The sequence below is a fragment of the Phasianus colchicus genome, chromosome 18 (assembly GCF_987193195.1).
Source record: "Phasianus colchicus chromosome 18, bPhaCol1.hap1.1, whole genome shotgun sequence".
NCBI lineage: Eukaryota > Metazoa > Chordata > Aves > Galliformes > Phasianidae > Phasianus > Phasianus colchicus.
Window position 1 is genome coordinate 6,512,002 of NC_143453.1, and position 16,120 is coordinate 6,528,121.

The following is a 16,120-nucleotide window of genomic DNA, read 5'->3' on the forward strand; positions in this document are numbered from 1 at the left end:
GAGAGAAGGGACTATAAAGAGATTAAAAGCATCTAGAAAATACCTGGGGAGATTTAGAAGGAATATAAGAAATGAAACTGCTTACAGTGTGGGCAGTGAGGCACTGCACAGGGTGCCCAGAGAGGTGGTGCTGCCCCATCCCTGCACACAGCCGCGCTCAGGGGACGGGGCTGTGAGCACTGCTGGAGCTGTGGGTGTCCCTGTGCACTGCAGGCGGTGGGAACAGATGGCCTCTAAAGGTCCCTCCCAGCTCAAGCAGTTCTGATTCTATAAAAGCACCGTTGTGCAAGCCAACTGCCAGGTGGGAAGGCAGCAGGGGTCTTGCTCTTCTTCCATAGAGGTCACTGCTTTCTCCCCATCGCAGCAGCCGCTGGCAGCAGGCGGAGCAGGTGGAGGCAGCAGGCACCTTGCCAAAGCACACTCCAGCTCTGGGTGAGTGGGTAAACACTTGACAAGGACAGGGCTGGGCACACACACAGCACATGTCTGACGAATGTTGTCTGCCTGCCCACAGCCCCTCACCTGGCTCCATCCCACCCGTACCACAAAGCTGAGCAATGTCCTCATCCAAGCAGCACTGAGGAGCAAGCTCCAGACTCAGGGCTCCCCACACCACAACAAACTCATCCATCTGACAGCATGCAGCATTCCCTCGTTATCAACAGGCTGACGCTAATTGGGTTCTGCACAGCTATGACATTCACCCACCCCATCCAGCACTGACCACCTCCAAAGGGCAGCTGGGCATACGGTGTGCATCCAGAGCTGCACAGAAGGCTCAGAACAGCAGGAACAACCTCGTTTTGGCTGCAGTGCCTCCCCCTGCTCCCCCAGGCACTCACCACAGAAGGAGATGATGTGGCTGCTATCCTCATGCACAAACTTCCTCGTCACCGCCTCCTCCATGATCTGCTTCACCTGTTGAGCAAATGGACGGTTAGAGGGGTTGTGGAGCTTCATCCCCAGATCAGAGCAGGACCTGGGGTGGAGTGGGCACAAGATGGCCTGTGTGGGACACAGGGACCCCAGAAGTGCCAGGGCTGGCTATCAGCCAGCACCAGCTGTGACCAGGAACTCCTCTGCATGGCAATGCAATCATGCTGCCCTCCAGGCGTTGCTCACGACACATCCCAGGCACTTATTTCAGCTGACTTAATCAGAAGGAAGCCGTCATATATGTTGTATATCAAGAACACAATGATGGGAAGAAAATAAATGGTAACCCATGTGGGTGCCCCCATCCCTAAAGGTGCCCAAGGCCATGGATGGAGCCCTAAGCAGCCTGGTCTGGTGGGGGGCACCCAGCCCATGGCAGGGGGTTGGAACTGAGTGATCTTGAAGGTCTGCTCCCAGGCACTCTGCTCTGCACTCCTTGGTTTCAGAAAATGTAGGATAAAGGGCTCACAGGGCAGAGGTGTGGGCATGTGAGCAGCTCGGAGTACAGAGATGCTCTCTCTAAAGGCAAAAGAAAAAGGGCAGGTCGAGAGCTGGCCAAGCAAACCTTGCATCTGCAAAACCTCTAATGGCCTCATTGGGGGAATTAAAGCTCCTCAGGAGGATAAAATCAAGGCCAGTTGCACACAGCTGGCAGGCCAATAGAGGAAGCTCTTTTATGAAAATGGCTAAAGAAAAAAGTTTCACTGTGACCAAAAGCTGCAACTGACCCTCTTGGTCACAGCATCTGCTGGGTGGCATGGCCAGGCCAGAGACATCCCAAAGCCCCCACATAGAGCAGGGAAGTGTTCCAGATCTGAAATCTCTTCTGCAGTACTGTAATGGGGAACCATCAGGGGAACCATCTCTCAGTGAATCATCCAAATGCACAAATGAAGGGTCCGTATTTTAAATCCCAAAAAAAGCACAACCTGGGAGAAACACTTGGGAATCAACGCACACAGTACATAACCAAATCACAAACTTAAAACAAGCCGCCAGGTTCAGATTGAAGCTGCATATCCAAATATTTGGCAGCTGGCATCCCACTGCTGGGCTGCACCGCTCACCCCATCACAGTGCTTGCAGGGCAGGGGCACAACGGGTCCTCAGCCTGGATGGGCACCCAGCTCAGTGCAGCAACCCACAAACAAGCCCTGCCAGGAGATGCAGCACAGTGGAAAATTACCCACCGCAGGGAAAAAAAAAGATGAAGAACCCACAACGCTGCATTGACTGAGGTTACTGCACTGAGCCACATAAATCAGAGGTATTCAAAGGAAGAGAAGTGGGAAGGGCACTGCAACAAGGACACCTGGCCAATGGAAAGGGCTAAAGTATGAGGAACAAACCCTGGGAGTGAGAGCCTCAGAGCACAGCGCATTCAAACAAAACAATCCCCTCTGCCACACAGGGGTGTATGGGGCAGCTGTGGGTAAAACCCAGAGGAACGCTGTGGATGCTCCATGGGAGCAGAATGCTGCTCCCAGCTGTGAGCACACATCTAAACTCTGTTTGCTTTCTGCATGTTTGCTTTGCCAATTTCTCACGAGCTGCCACCTTCTCATTCTCATTGCTGCTCTGATGACGTTAATTCTAGCACTCTGATGAAGTTAATTCTAGCACTCTGATGAAGTTAATTCTAGCACTGAAAAAGCCCATCTCCCCCCATCAGCTCTGATGCAACGCGGGGACCCCTTGGTGTAACCTCACCATTCCTTTAACTGCTTCACTGAATCAAGGTCCCGTTCCAAGAATAAGCTCTGCTTAAGCTCTGCAGCAGTTCCCCATACCTGATGCAGGGTTTGTCCCTGCAGCACGGCCACTTCTCAGGTATTACACACTGCTAAGGGATCACCGACTGAAACAGACACAAAATTAAAGCACGGGAGCGTTCCCAGCGGTTTGTATTTGCAGACAGCGTTTTGCAGCAGGCTTTTCTTGGGAAGCATGAAGTTTAAGTCACAAATCCACACACGCCACGCTAATTTAAGATCTCATAAGCTCACGCTATAGCTGGAGCTATTCCTGTGGTGTTTGTCAAACGCAAAGCTCCATGCCATCTGTTGGCACTGCTGTCACGCGCTCAGCCAACACCGCAACGCTTCGGGAGGAACTTCGGCTGTGCCTCTGTGCTCAGTGCCTGATCCTGAAGGCTGGCCCTGGTGCTCGGCTCTGCACAAAGCATGCATGCCCTGAGCTGCTATGGGGCATCGCCACGTGCTCAAGGTGTATGGTGGCATGAGAAGGGGAAGGAGCACCGACCTCATCTCCCTGAGCACTGGGGAAGACAAGGAATCGAGGAGCAGAGCTGCCTTGTGCCGGGCAGGAAATCCAACCAGGGCAGCTGGAGGATGAGACACCAGTGCCTTTATCTTCAAAAGGAGAGAAAATGGCCCCCAGCAGTCAGTAATACTTTTTTTAGAAGAGATCAGTGCAAGCAATTGAGAAATGAGGCATTAAAGCCTCCTGTTTACTTCTGATACAGGGATGTTTCAAACAGGCTGACCGTGCTGCTGGAGAGCCCCTCTTTTATTACAGACCCACAGCTTATCATCTGCATCATCCTTCTGCCTTAGCCACACAAAGCCTCGCTTCTTCAGTTTGGCCTTGAGGACACTGACAGCGACTGCCATCCATTCTTCAAATCTTAATAACCTGGAATTAATTCACAACTTTCTGTTGTGCAGCTGAATGAAGGAGCTGGCATTGACCCCGTGGCTGTTTGGGAGCACAGCCACGCGTGCACATCTCAAAGGAGGAACCAACCCACCCTGCAGGAGCACCGCTCTCAGGGGCTGCTGTGCTCAGCCATAAAGCAGACAGCACTGCTGCACAGCAGGAGCTGACCTGAGGGTGGAAGGAGGCACTGCCTGATGTGGTTTTGTCTGCAGCAGAACGAGAGAGCAGCTACAGCAGCATCCATCCCAGCTATGAAGGAACATGTACATCCCATGTAGATGGAAGGCTATGGGACAAGAGCTGGCAAGCAGGCTGAAGGTCAACTGACAACTGGAGCTGGTCTCAATGATCACATGCATCCCTTCCAGTTGCAATAAGCACATTTTGAGTCAAAAATTCAATCTGGGATATTTTGGGGTTGGAGTCCATCTGATAAAGGCTCTAAGAGAAAACCAGAGAAGATTTATGTTACTTTTCCTGCATAACAGGAAACAGAATTCCTCTGAAAACCATCCTGCCACTTCTCTCCTACAGCCTGCTGACAGACAGTCAATTTTGCAGCTTTCAAGATCAGTTTGATTTATTATAACCATATGGGCACACACACACGAAACTGACAGTGACGGCCCAACTCATTCCAATCCACAAACCTACTGCAGAGCAGGACTTCTTCAAAATAAAAATGCATTAACCATGGCAACAACCAAATGCTGGACTCCATTTGCTCGCTGTAACGCTATGGACAGTTCCATCCATTGTTTACTTATCTCCTCTCATCAGGCATTGCCTGCATGATGTTATTATTCCTTCCACTATTGCCCCAGGGCTACAGATGTGGTGTGGCTTCCCCAGTGTGCTCTCTGGCTGTTCCCAGTCCCAGTGGAGCTCACTGACACGTGGGAACACCATCAGATTTCAAAACACCACAGCTGAGGGCATGCAAAGCAGGCTTGGTGTGATGGGATGGGAATGTGGAGTTCTATGAAGGGTGAGAATGCAAGGGGTGGGAAAAGAAAATGAGGATTTCTGCAGCTGGCACTTCCTAGCACTGCTCCCAAGGCTACACAGGCTCCCAACTCAGCCTGAAGTCAGTCTAAAAAAGGGAAAGAAAATTAAAATAAAACAGCAAAAGCGCGTGCAAAATGGGCTTAATGGGCAGAGAATGGGCAACAGAACGTCCCAGCGCTCCAAGTTTCAGGGATGTTGCTAAATAATTCCATACATAACCTATAGGACCACATTTCCTGTTTTGTTTTTCTTTAAATCCTAACAGAGCAAAGAATGCAAAGCATGGGTCTGACATGGAACCCCTGCACCTGTGTGTCTGCATGCAAACAGCCCTGCCTGCGGGGCCAAGGGCAGCAGCACAGTGCTGGGAGAAACCCTGGGGCAAGCACAGCTGCCTGTGTGGCAAAGCAGCAACTGAGCCCAGAGCAGTGAGACTGCCTGGGGAGAGAGGCTGTCAGCACCCCATCCCTGGAGTATTAAAGGCAGCCTGAGTTGGTGAGCAGCACCCAGCCTATGGCAATGGGGTTGGAACTGCTTGACCTTTAAGGTCCCCTCCAACTTAAGCCATTCTATGATTTTATGAAAACCTCTGTTCTGCATCAGCACTGCCCTCCCTATAGGGCTGCTATGAGGCACCCGCTGATGTAGTTATGTCACACAGCAGGGCAGAAAGGCTCTTCCCATGCCCTACCTCACTCCTTCACCTCCACCTGCATTCACCAACCCCCCGTGCAGCACAGCTGATCCGTTAAGAGCCAGCAGACAGCTCTGCTACCAGAAAGGCACATCACAGCCCTCAGCACTCCTCCTTTAGGCACTTTCCTCAAACATAGGGACCGTGGAGAGAGAGAAAGAGAGTACAGAGAGAAGCTGCCAGCATAGAAGATGCTCCTGGAGAGCAGTAGTGCCCTCTGAGGCCCAGCAGGCTGCAGAAAGAAGCTCTGTCCTCCTCCTCCAGCCGTGCACGCAGCAGTCCCATCCCCACCTGCAGCCTCGGGAGGAGCCGCAGGCAGACGGCAATAACGAGATGTCGGCTTCATCCACGATGCTAAAGAAATGTCACAGCCTTTCGCTGGTTTAATAGCTGTCGTCAAGGCAACGAGTAGTATTGCTCGCCACCACGCCCGGCGCGGGATTAAAGGTGGGGTAGGGGTCTGGATGAACAAACGCAGCGCTGTCAGCGTCTCTGCTCGCTCCCAAGAGGGGCACCGCTTCCCCGAGCCCACCGGAGATGCTCACGAACAGAACACCGCACGCACCCAGCGCCCGGCACAGCCGGCCTGCAGGCTCAGCCCGCGGCCAGGGATGCTCTCGGTTCTCCGTGGCACACCGGGTCTCCGCAACGGGTCCCACGCGGGGAACGGCCGCCCCCCAACCCCACCGCCCGGCACGGCGCACGGCCGGACCGCTGAGTTCCCGTTGCCCGAGGGCGGCACCGCCCGGCGCTGTGCCCGCACCCACGAGGGGAACGACCGGCCGGGGCACGGCAGCGGGACGGCATCCCCGCACCCACCTCCTTCTTGACGGTGCGCAGCAACCGCTGCCGGGTCTCCGCTTCTGTGGGGAGAAGGGGAGAGCACCGTTAGCACGGCCCGGCCCCGCAGCCCCCCGACCCGCCGCCGCCCCCAATCCCATCCCAGCCCTTCCCTACCCGCCGGGGCCGCCGCCATAGCCGCGCTCCGCAGCGCCCGCAGAGTGGCGGAGGGCCGGGCCGGGCCGATCGGGTCCGCACCGCCCACCGCGCCCGCCGGGGTGGAGCCGAGGCCGGGAGCGCCGCCAATCCGAGCGCACCGCCCGGGGACGGCCGTCGGTGGGGCGGCAGCGTGGAGCGGGGCTCCGTGAGATGCGACGACAGCCGGCGGTGCCGTGCCTTCCGCAGGGCTCATCCCTTCCGTGGGGACGGCGGTGCTGTTTGTCCCCTTAGCAGCGTGGCCCCGTTCCCGCGGCTCCCCACCAGCATCCTCATCATCTCCCGCATTTGGGGACCCCTTCCACCAGGCCGCCCCAGGCCCGGTGTGCGCCAGGGCAGCGACCCACAGGGCTGGATGACACGGGGACGGGGCCGTGCCTCGTGTTCTGGGCCATGTGGCAAAGCCCTCAACCCGCACAGCCCCGCACAGCCCCGCACAGCCCCGCACAGCCGTGCCCGCCCACCGCGCTCCCGTTGGCATTCTGCACCGAGGAGATAACGAGCAGCAAAGCCCTATTCGCGGGAGACCCGGAGATGCCTGATATCAAGATCGCAAACAGTTCAGCCCTGGCTCGCAGTTCTTATTAACATATTGTCTGTTTTTCTGTTCCCTTATTTGATGTTCCAGGACATTTCCATAGAAACAGCATCCTGACTCCTTAGCAGTCCGGTTTCCACTAACCACAAACCGCATTAGCACGGGGCAGAATGAGCGAGCTGCAGGCTGAGGGTAATGCAGAACTCATCCCTGCAATTTGCCTTTTGCACAGGGAGAATCTCTGTGCCATAGCGGGTCGCAGAGGAACGCTATTTCCTCCTGCAGCGTTTGCTTTTTGCCACTAATTCTGTTGCTAAACGCCCTAACAAAGGCAGATGGCACCAGAGGGGCCAGGGACCCCAGCCTTACCCATGCAGGTGGCACACAGCTGTGCTGCTCTGCCCGTCTTTTATTTATGTCCTACGGTGCTGAACAGGCAATTAAGACAGAGCTAATAAACAATCACAATGAAGGCATCACAGCCTCGTAAAGCAGTGCCTCGTAAAGTATGGGTGGGATTGGCCCCTGATTTCTGGAGTCTGGAGAGCTTGAACAGGAGCACGTCGAGCTACCCTTAATGTGATTAAGTTACATCTCTGCGTATCACGCTAATTAAATTAAACTTCCCACTGCTGCCTCTGCGGCTTAAACAGAATGGTGGTTTTAAGACCACAATTCACCTCTCTGCATTTCATGGCACGGGGGAGCGGGTTGGATGAAAGCACCGCGCTAATCAGATCAGTGTGCCGTTCAGAAACTCATCTAACTCGGTGGAAATTCAGATTTAAATCTGACTTCAGCTACATTTCAACAGTGCGTTCTGAATGTAAAGCGATTTGGATGCAGCTGCCCCTGCAACTGTTGTGCAATCATAGAATGGTTTGGGATGGAGGGGGCTTTAAATTCCGAACGGTCCCAACCCATTGCTGAGGGCTGGTGGCCATCTGTCAGATCACAATGCCCATGGACCTTCAGGATGGAGCTGTGGGTGTCCCTGTTCTCTGCATGAGAAAGGACCAGCTGGTCTTTGAGGGTCCCTTCCGACTCCAGCTGTTCTGTGATCCTATGGCACGGGGTAACACACGCAGACATGGACAGCAGGAGTGGAGAACTGGGACCAGAATAAGGAGAGCTCTGGGGAACAGCTTCTCAAAGCAATGGGGATCTCAGAGCCTGCTCTGCATGGAATTGACAGCAGGTGCCTGGGGGCAGGTGGGGCCGGCAGCAGGGTGAGTCCTGCGATTGCAGCTCAGGAGCAGAGCATTGGCATCACCAATAGGATCTGTGGCAACGAGACCCCCCTGGAGAAAATAAGGGTCAGCTGCAGAAAAAGAGCTGCTGGTTTGGTTGCTATGACACCAGTGCTGTCACTGCTGTCACTCACACAGAGGACTGCCCGGTGGGATGCAGCTCTGGCACTCTGCTCAGACACAGCCATCCCCAGGGACACACAGAGCACCCAGCAGCCGAGCACCGCTTTGCTTTGGTTGCTGATGGGTTTAATACCCACACCCACGTTGTGCTGCTGGAATTCACAGCTTTGAGTGACACAGGTTTCCTATAAACCCATGGGGGCATTAATTGGCTCTCACCTGCACGCTGAGCCCCAGCCTTGAGAGCTGGGAGAAATTCAGCCCCGTGCAGCAACAGCAAACATGGTACTTTAATGGGGCATTTCCAGCAGGTCCCTGTGCACATGCTGCAGCACCATTCATGTCCAGAGGTCTCCAGCTGGCGTCACGTCGTCACAGCAACCTGCCGTCCACGTCCCGTTTTGATCTCGTTTGTAGTTTCTTTTAATTACAGATGATGGGTGCCTGGAGCACAGTGCCCACGGCCTCCTGCAGGGCTTTGCTGTGCAGGGCACAATGCAGGGAGCTGCTTGTTTTGTTTGCAATGAAGTTTGCTGTTAAACTGTCAAATGGAAGAGAGCGATGGCTCTCGGTACCGCGCCGTTCCCTCCCGATAGCATGTGGGCTGCAGAAGTTATTCCACTTTCCAGTGGTGCAACAACCAGCACCTCCCAGAGCTCGAAGCATCGCTGAGTGTGGCAGCAGGTGGAGGTACCTCCGGCCTGCAAGTTGCACCAAGGACAAAAAAAATAATGTTGCACTGAAAGGGTGCAGAACCAAACCACCACCTCTGCTTTAACCCCACATCTGTGTAAAAAAAACTCCACCCCGACAGCAAAATGCTCTCATGGATGCAGGGAGCAGGGGATGGAGCTGTGAGCCTCCTCACTCCTCCTGCACTGATCAAAGCACGGCTCTCCCCATTGGAGCCATGGGTTCCCAGCTGGAGGTGGGGACACACAGGCAGCCGGACCCTCCCCTCCTCAGATCTGTCATCAGATGGAGAAAAATCCATCCTTCCCTCCCCAAGTTGCTCACCCAACCCTGCAGAACTCGCAGGGGCACAGAATGGGGGAGCGCTGCCCGGTGTCTGCTGGCCCTCCTCAACACGATGGGGGTCCCGGAGCCGTGCCTGTGCCCCCATCCCACCCCCGGGACAAGTGGAGCAAGAAAATGGATTTCCTCCTCTCGGTCGTCGGGTTTGCCGTCGATCTGGGCAACGTGTGGCGCTTCCCTTACATCTGCTACCAGAACGGAGGGGGTAAGGACAGTGCTGGGGTTGCTGCAGTCTGTACTGGGGGAGCAAAAAGCTGTTTGTGGGCTTTGGGATGCTGAGAACTCGCTGTTGCTTTTCTCTGTTTGTCTCCAGCTGCTCCTCTTTGGAGAGGGCAGCTCCACTTCTCCCCACTTTTCCTCACCTCTCTCCTCTCCATACCCTGCGCCGGTCCACAGTGATGGAGCTGCATGTTTGGGGTGGGAGGCTCTCGCTGGTCTTATTGCTGGGTACAAGCAAACTTCTGGCAGGCAGTGCTTTGAATAACCCTGCAGACACCTTCGGTCTCAGCTCCATGCAGCCGTGGTGCTGGATGCAGTGTGAGCACAGCCCTGTGCAGCATGGGGTGCTCCCTCCCATAGAGCTAGCAGAAGGTAGAAAAGCTCCATGAAGGAAATATCTTGAGTAGATGATGGCTAAATAAATTGCTTTAAATAGACCAGAATAATAATAATAATAATAATAAACAACTCTTGCATAGAAATTATAAATGAGGAATGAGAATTCTGTGCCGTTTGCAACAGCACAGTGGATTTAATTGCCAAAGTCGGCATTCGGGTAACATCTTCTCGTGCTTGGGGAAATTAGCAGGAGATAATTAGTACCACACTCAAGGCTACAGCGTGGATCCCAGGTGCCCCCATGGAAGCAGTTTATTTGTGCCTTAATCCTGTGGGACAGGCAGTGAACTTCAGCTGCTCTCCATCAATGCAGAGGGAGCTGAGGGCTCTGGGTGGGGAGCTGGGCTTGGGCTGCAGCTCCAGGGAGGGAGGGATGGACTCCCAGCCAGGATGAGCCTGCAGGGCAGGCAGCACTGTGCCATGAGGGCAGGGCAGCAGGGATGTGGTACCCCGGAGTGTAGAAGGAAGCTGTGGGGGTTCAATTAACTACCCCCAGCTGAGCTATCCCGACAGCACAGAGAGCAGCTCCACTTCTAAAAAGTCCGCTGGGTGCAACACAGCTCTGCTAAAAGCACTGCGAGCATGAATAATGTAGATGACAGCATTAATTACTTGTATCTCGGGGTGACAATCAGTGAGATTTTCCCTAAAATTTGAGACCTAAGAGGTTCACAGTGCTTCATCCCCTGTGTCTGCCTTGTTCTGCTCATTGCATCAGCCCGGCTGAGCGTTCCCAGCAATGCACCCACCTGTGAGCTGCTTGCTGCAGGGCATCCCAAAGCCTGCGTGCATCCAAATGCTCATCCATGCTTCATGACACATCCCTGTGCACGCTCATCACCCGGTACAGGGTTGCAGCAGACCCCACTCTGCTCCTCACCCCACAGGAGCCTTTCTCATCCCATACACGCTGATGGCTGTTTTTGGAGGGGTGCCCCTCTTCTACATGGAGCTGGCCCTGGGGCAGTTCCACAGGACGGGCGCCATTCCCATCTGGAAGCACATCTGCCCCATCTTCAAAGGTGAGCGAGTCCCAGCCCCGCTTCATGCAGAACCACCACCAGCCCATTACAGGACCAGCAGCCCTATGAAATACCACCAGCCCCATGCAGGGCATGGGGAGAAGCTCAGCTTTCCCACCTGTCCCCCTCTCTCCACAGGCATCGGTTTTGCCATCTGCATCATTGGCCTCTACGTCTCCTTCTACTACAACACCATCATTGCTTGGGCACTCTATTACTTCTACTCATCCTTCTCGGGCACCCTGCCCTGGGCGAGCTGTGACAACCCCTGGAATACACCCAACTGCACCAACTACTTCGGGAGGAACAACGTGACCTGGACCAACTTCTCCAGGTCCCCTGCTGAGGAGTTTTACACGTAAGTGTCCACATGTGGGCAATGAGCTGGAGTTGAGGTATGTCTCGCAGTGCAGGGAGCAGGACAGGGAGCCTGGCAGCAGACGTACCACTGCCCATGGGCATCACGGGGAGGTGAGACTCTGAGACCCTGTCTGGCCGTAGGAGGAAGGTCCTGGAGCTTCAGAAGTCCGGCGGTCTGTACAATGTGGGGGGGATCCGCTGGCAGCTGCTCCTCTGCCTTTTCCTCATCTTCACCATCGTTTACTTCAGCTTGTGGAAAGGGGTGAAAACCTCTGGGAAGGTAAGAGGAACCTGTGCCAATGCTGCTGCAACCCTGAGCTCCTGCCTGGCTAAACTTGGGGCATCGCCTCCTCCCCACCCCTGCAGCCAGGTTGTCGGGTGCTCGGTGCCGTGGCTGATGGCTGCCCCTGCTGTAGGTGGTGTGGGTGACGGCCACGCTGCCCTACCTCGTCCTGCTCATCCTGCTGGTCCGTGGGGCCACCCTGCCTGGAGCCTGGAGGGGGGTCCTCTTCTACTTGCGCCCAGACTGGGGCAAGCTGCTGAGCACAGCGGTGAGTGCAGGTGCCCCATCTCTGCCTACTCTGCTCCCCTCTCCGAGGCCAGCAGCACACAGACCCCTCCCACAACGTGCACCCACCCCTGTGCACTGCTTCTGTAGAGATGAAATGCTCTGGATGGGCTCTTGGAAATGTAAATCTATAATTGAATCACCCATCTCATTGCTGCCACGGTTTGTTCAAGCCGTGTTCTCGCCCTGGCTTAACAATAGGCTTCCTGTGGGTAATTACCAGGCAACACTTGAAAATTCTCATTAAAGATAACCAGGGCTACGCTGCTGCCTGGACCAGGCATAGAGGCTTGAAGCTCCCTTTGGCTTCCTCTCCCCCTGGGCACAGCATTCAGGGTTAGGGTCAGCGCATCCCTGTGCCAAGGGGGGCCTGCTGTGGGGTGGGCAAACCGCAGAGCACTCACCCAGCCTCCAGCTGCCTGTTGCTTCTGCCAGGTCTGGGTTGATGCTGCTGCGCAGATTTTCTTCTCCTTGGGTCCTGGATTCGGTGTTCTTCTCGCTCTGGCCAGTTACAACCACTTCCATAACAACTGCTACCGGTGAGCACCTGCTGCAAGACGCGGTGCAGGCGTGGGGCTGTACTAAAGCAGCTGCAGCAGAGCCCCACAGCCATGGGCTGAACACTTCTGCCCATTTCCCTGATGGTGTGGGCATGCAGGGAGGGCTCAGCCACTTGCCACATCTCCCTGCCTTCTGTCTTCCAGGGATGCACTCATCACCAGTGCAGTGAACTGCCTCACCAGCTTCCTCTCAGGCTTTGTCATCTTCACTGTGCTGGGCTACATGGCTGAGATGCGGGATGTGGAGGTGGAGGATGTAGCCAGAGACAAAGGTTTGCCCCCCCTGCTTCAGAACCCCATCTTGCCTGGCCTCATGTTGCCCCTGCTGGAGCTGGGGTGTCCCTGTGCACCCAGGGGTGCATGGATGGCAGTAAGGGACAGGGTTGCTACACTCTATGCAGTCCCACTGCTTGCCAGCATCCAGAAGAAAGGCAAAACCAACTTGCACCCCTTCCTAGGTCCCAGCCTGCTTTTTATCACCTACCCAGAAGCCATCGCCAACATGGTGGGATCCACCTTCTTCGCCATCATCTTCTTCCTGATGATGATAACGCTGGGGCTGGACAGTACGGTATGAACCTCTGCAGCAGCACTGGCACAACAGCAGGGGGAAGATTCTGTCTCATCCCTGCACTCCGTTGGCAGTTTGGGGGTCTGGAGGCCGTGATCACCGCCGTGATGGATGAATACCCCCAGGTCCTGGCCCAGCGCAGGGAGCTCTTTGTCCTTGGCCTCATCACAGTCTGCTTCCTGGGCTCGCTGAGCACCCTCACCTACGTGAGTACAGCCTGGGGAAGATGTTGGCCTACGCTGTGCCCCATTAGTGAGCACAGTGCCATCCCACCAACCCACCTCGCTCCAGGGTGGTGCCTACGTGGTGAAGCTGCTGGAGGAGTTTGGTGCTGGCTGCTCCATCCTGGCCGTGGTGCTGCTGGAAACCATAGCTGTGTCCTGGTTCTATGGTAAGAGGGGCACCAGGATGGGACCTAGCAATGGGATGGGACCTAGCAACCAGATGAGGCCTGAGCCCACTGGCTGCAGCTGCCTTGCCCCATGATGGCTCTGTGCTCCACAGGGATCCAGCGGTTCTCCCATGATGTGAAAGCCATGCTGGGCTTCACCCCAGGGCTGTTCTGGAAGGTGTGCTGGGTGGCCATCAGCCCTGCCCTGCTGGCAGTGAGTAGTGCATTTCGCAGCCCCTCCTGCTGCTGTGCTCCAGGGCAAAGCTTGGAGCTGGCAACCAGGCAGGATTGCTGAGTGCAGCTCTGAGCCTTGTGCTGCAGCTGACCCACAGCTGCGGAGAGCCAGCAGGGCTGCTCAGAGCTGGAGCACATCCGTGAGCTGCTTCCTGATTGCCCTGTGTGGGTTCTGCAGTTTATTGTGGCCAGCTCTCTTCTGGAGCAGCCACCCCTGGCACTTTTTGGCTACCAGTACCCAGCATGGAGCACCTCACTGGGACACCTCATAGGAGCATCTTCCTTCATCTGCATCCCTGTCTACATGGTGTACAAGCTGGTCTGGACACCGGGGTCCCTCAAGCAGGTCAGAGCTACATCAGCACAACGCTGTCCCAGCTGTCACCCCTCCTTTTCACCAGTTTTTGGGACATCTCAGAGCTCAGGGCTATTGCAGCCCAATGGAAGAGCAGCAGCTCCCGCTAGCAGAGCTCGAGGTCCCATTGCAAGAATGGAACCCATTGCTTTTCTCTTCCTGCTTCAGCGCCTCGCTGTCTGCATTCGGCCGGAGAAAACAGTGCGAGACCCCCAGGCAGAGGCAGTGGGCATGGAGCTGGTCCTGTAGCACGATGAGGGGATGCAGAAGCTGCTCCCTGTTCCCATGTAACACCTATCAGGCAGGCAGAAGGCTGTCACTTCCACCACCCTCTCGGCCGACTGACCCCACAGCTGCAGGCATTGCAAGCATGCAGTGACCACGGTGCCTCCTGCAGTGCGGTGTGCGGGTGCTGCATCACTGCTCCATGTGTTGGTCCCCTTTCAAAGAGAAAACAAAGCCCCAGCTGTGAGCAGGCTGTGTGTTTTTTTGGCTTTGTGAGGTTCATTTCCGCCATGCTCCCCTTTGGGGTGAAAGCAGAACCCCAATGCATAGCGATGTCCCCATGGTCACTGTCACCTTGTCTGGCTGAGGGATGCCTGTGGTGTCACCACGCTGCTGGCTCCGTGTGCCCTCATCAACTGCTGAACAGAAGTGGAGGGTGCAGCCAAGGGCTGAGGGCACACAGCGATGGAGGGGACCCAGGGCTGGGGGGAACACAGGGATAGGAGACACAAAGAGATGGGGACAACAGCGGGGTGGGAAAAACATGGGCATGGGGGTGACACAGGGATGGGGGACACATAGGGATAGCAGATAGTGGTGGCTGATAGCGATATGACAAGGGGGAATGGTTTTGAACTAATAGAGGGGAGACTGAGGTTGGGTGTGAGGAAGCAATTCCTCACTCAGAGGGCAGTGAGGCCCTGGCAGTGCTGCCCAGAGCTGTGCTGCCCATCCCTGGAGGTGCCCGAGGCCATGGATGGGCCCTGGGCAGCCGGAGCTGGGGGCAGCCAGCACACGGCAGGGCTGGGGGGCTTTGGGGTCCCTTCCAACCTAAACCGTTCTGTGACTCTGTGAGACACGTGGGAGTGGGGAGAACAGGGGATGGGGGAGAGACGCACAGGAATGGAGAGAACACGGGGATGTGCGCGACACGGAGATGGGGAGAACTGGAGGAACAGAGAGACGGGCAGAAATTGAGGGGGGAGCGCGGGGCCGGGCGGGGCACAGCGGTGGGGCGCGGCGCTGACGCGGGCGGGGCGGGCGGCAGGAAGAGGAAGCGCCGCTCTTCGCTGTGCTGAAGCGGAGAGCCGAGCCGAGCCGAGCCGAGCCGAGCCGAGCCGAGCCGAGCCGAGCCGAGCCGAGCCGAGCCGAGCCGAATGTCGCTGCGGGGCTGGGCGCTGGCCGTGCTGGCCGCACTGACCCCGGCGGAGCGCAGCCGGTCCTACGCCGTGCTGCAGAAACAGAACCTGGGTAAGGAGCGGGGGGGCGGGCCGGGACGGCTTCGCTTTGTGCCGTACGGCGAGGACTTAACCTGTCGGCCTCCTCCCTCGCAGTGCTGTTGGGCAGCATCCTCAGCGCCCTGCTGCTCACCATCGTCCTCATGGCCGTCTGCGTCTACAAACCCGTCCGCCGGCGGTAGCGGCCGCGTCCCAGGGCTGGAGGACGTCGCCGTCAGCCGCACGGAGCCGCGTGGGTTCCGCTCGGCATCACCGCATCCGCTTCGCAGCGATGGCGGTCCCGGCCCCAGCGCTGAGCACCGGAGCCGCGGGGAGCAGCCGTGGACAAGGACCGCATCCCTCCAGCTCTGGGAGCTCTGCGTTGGAGCCACAGCCGGATCCACGCCGTGCAGCTTTTGGTAACAAATTCAAGGGTTTACACTGAAGTCACGCGCGCGTACGGATGCTGCTATTTTGTTTTTTGTTTTGTTTTGCACTGCTGGGAATAGTAACTGGATTTTTGCTTCTTGAGTATTGCTTTGGTATTTAACATAGGGGTCAGGGGTAGTAATTTATTTTAGATTTTTAAAACTGTACCTCCGGAATACAGGTGGTGGTCAGCACTGCGAGCCCTGGCACTGCAGCCAGCTGGTCCTGCTCTGTGAGGGCAGGGAGAGCTCCTGGAGCTGGGGGTTCCCTTTGCTGCTGCTCTGTGCATCAGTAAATGAGCCTGGCCTGAA

The 16,120-nt window shown here is 56.2% G+C and overlaps 3 protein-coding genes and 1 long non-coding RNA gene across 7 annotated transcripts in view; 2 read left to right on the top strand and 2 right to left on the bottom strand.

Annotated features, from left to right (window-relative positions):
* The window catches only part of SGSM1 (small G protein signaling modulator 1), a 28,831-nt gene extending 22,446 nt beyond the window's left edge, over nt 1-6,385 (bottom strand). For all 4 annotated transcript variants that reach the window (XM_090152710.1, XM_090152709.1, XM_090152712.1 and 1 more), the window contains exons 1-3: nt 6,275-6,385; nt 6,137-6,180; nt 843-918 (exon numbers count right to left, since the gene is read on the bottom strand). In XM_090152710.1, the coding sequence (XP_090008836.1) occupies nt 843-918; nt 6,137-6,180; nt 6,275-6,293 (139 nt within the window). In that variant the 5' untranslated portion in view covers nt 6,294-6,385. The remainder of the gene's footprint in view (nt 1-842; nt 919-6,136; nt 6,181-6,274) is intronic.
* Nucleotides 6,386-8,729: 2,344 nt separating this feature from the next.
* Nucleotides 8,730-14,187, top strand: LOC116228533 (sodium-dependent serotonin transporter-like). The gene is made up of 13 exons (XM_090152717.1): nt 8,730-9,464; nt 10,765-10,899; nt 11,038-11,257; nt 11,401-11,539; nt 11,676-11,810; nt 12,263-12,366; nt 12,532-12,659; nt 12,846-12,958; nt 13,033-13,164; nt 13,250-13,349; nt 13,463-13,563; nt 13,762-13,929; nt 14,107-14,187. Exons 1-13 carry the CDS (start codon nt 9,203-9,205, stop codon nt 14,185-14,187), a joined length of 1,818 nt encoding a protein of 605 aa, XP_090008843.1. The 5' UTR covers nt 8,730-9,202.
* LOC149915524 (uncharacterized) lies at nt 9,984-15,203 on the bottom strand. Its single transcript, XR_016472112.1, has 3 exons — nt 14,518-15,203; nt 12,232-14,378; nt 9,984-11,531 (listed from the first exon to the last, which is right to left on the bottom strand). It is a non-coding gene; the product is annotated as an uncharacterized LOC149915524 (long non-coding RNA).
* A 33-nt stretch (nt 15,204-15,236) lies between these two features.
* Nucleotides 15,237-15,730, top strand: C18H12orf76 (chromosome 18 C12orf76 homolog). Its single transcript, XM_090152716.1, has 2 exons — nt 15,237-15,414; nt 15,498-15,730. The coding sequence occupies exons 1-2, from the start codon at nt 15,321-15,323 to the stop codon at nt 15,581-15,583; spliced, it is 180 nt and encodes a 59-aa protein (XP_090008842.1). The 5' UTR covers nt 15,237-15,320; the 3' UTR covers nt 15,584-15,730.
* The last annotated feature ends 390 nt before the right edge of the window (nt 15,731-16,120 follow it).

Bases quoted from the DNA above. Each gene is read 5' to 3' on its own strand.
- C18H12orf76 (XM_090152716.1), top strand. From the start codon at position 15,321: ATGTCGCTGCGGGGCTGGGCGCTGGCCGTGCTGGCCGCACTGACCCCG. The intron at 15,415-15,497 runs GTAAGGAGCGGG...CCTCCCTCGCAG, and splicing joins GCTGCAGAAACAGAACCTGG to TGCTGTTGGGCAGCATCCTC.
- LOC116228533 (XM_090152717.1), top strand. From the start codon at position 9,203: ATGGAGAAAAATCCATCCTTCCCTCCCCAAGTTGCTCACCCAACCCTG. The intron at 9,465-10,764 runs GTAAGGACAGTG...CTCACCCCACAG, and splicing joins CTGCTACCAGAACGGAGGGG to GAGCCTTTCTCATCCCATAC. The intron at 12,660-12,845 runs GTTTGCCCCCCC...ACCCCTTCCTAG, and splicing joins GGATGTAGCCAGAGACAAAG to GTCCCAGCCTGCTTTTTATC.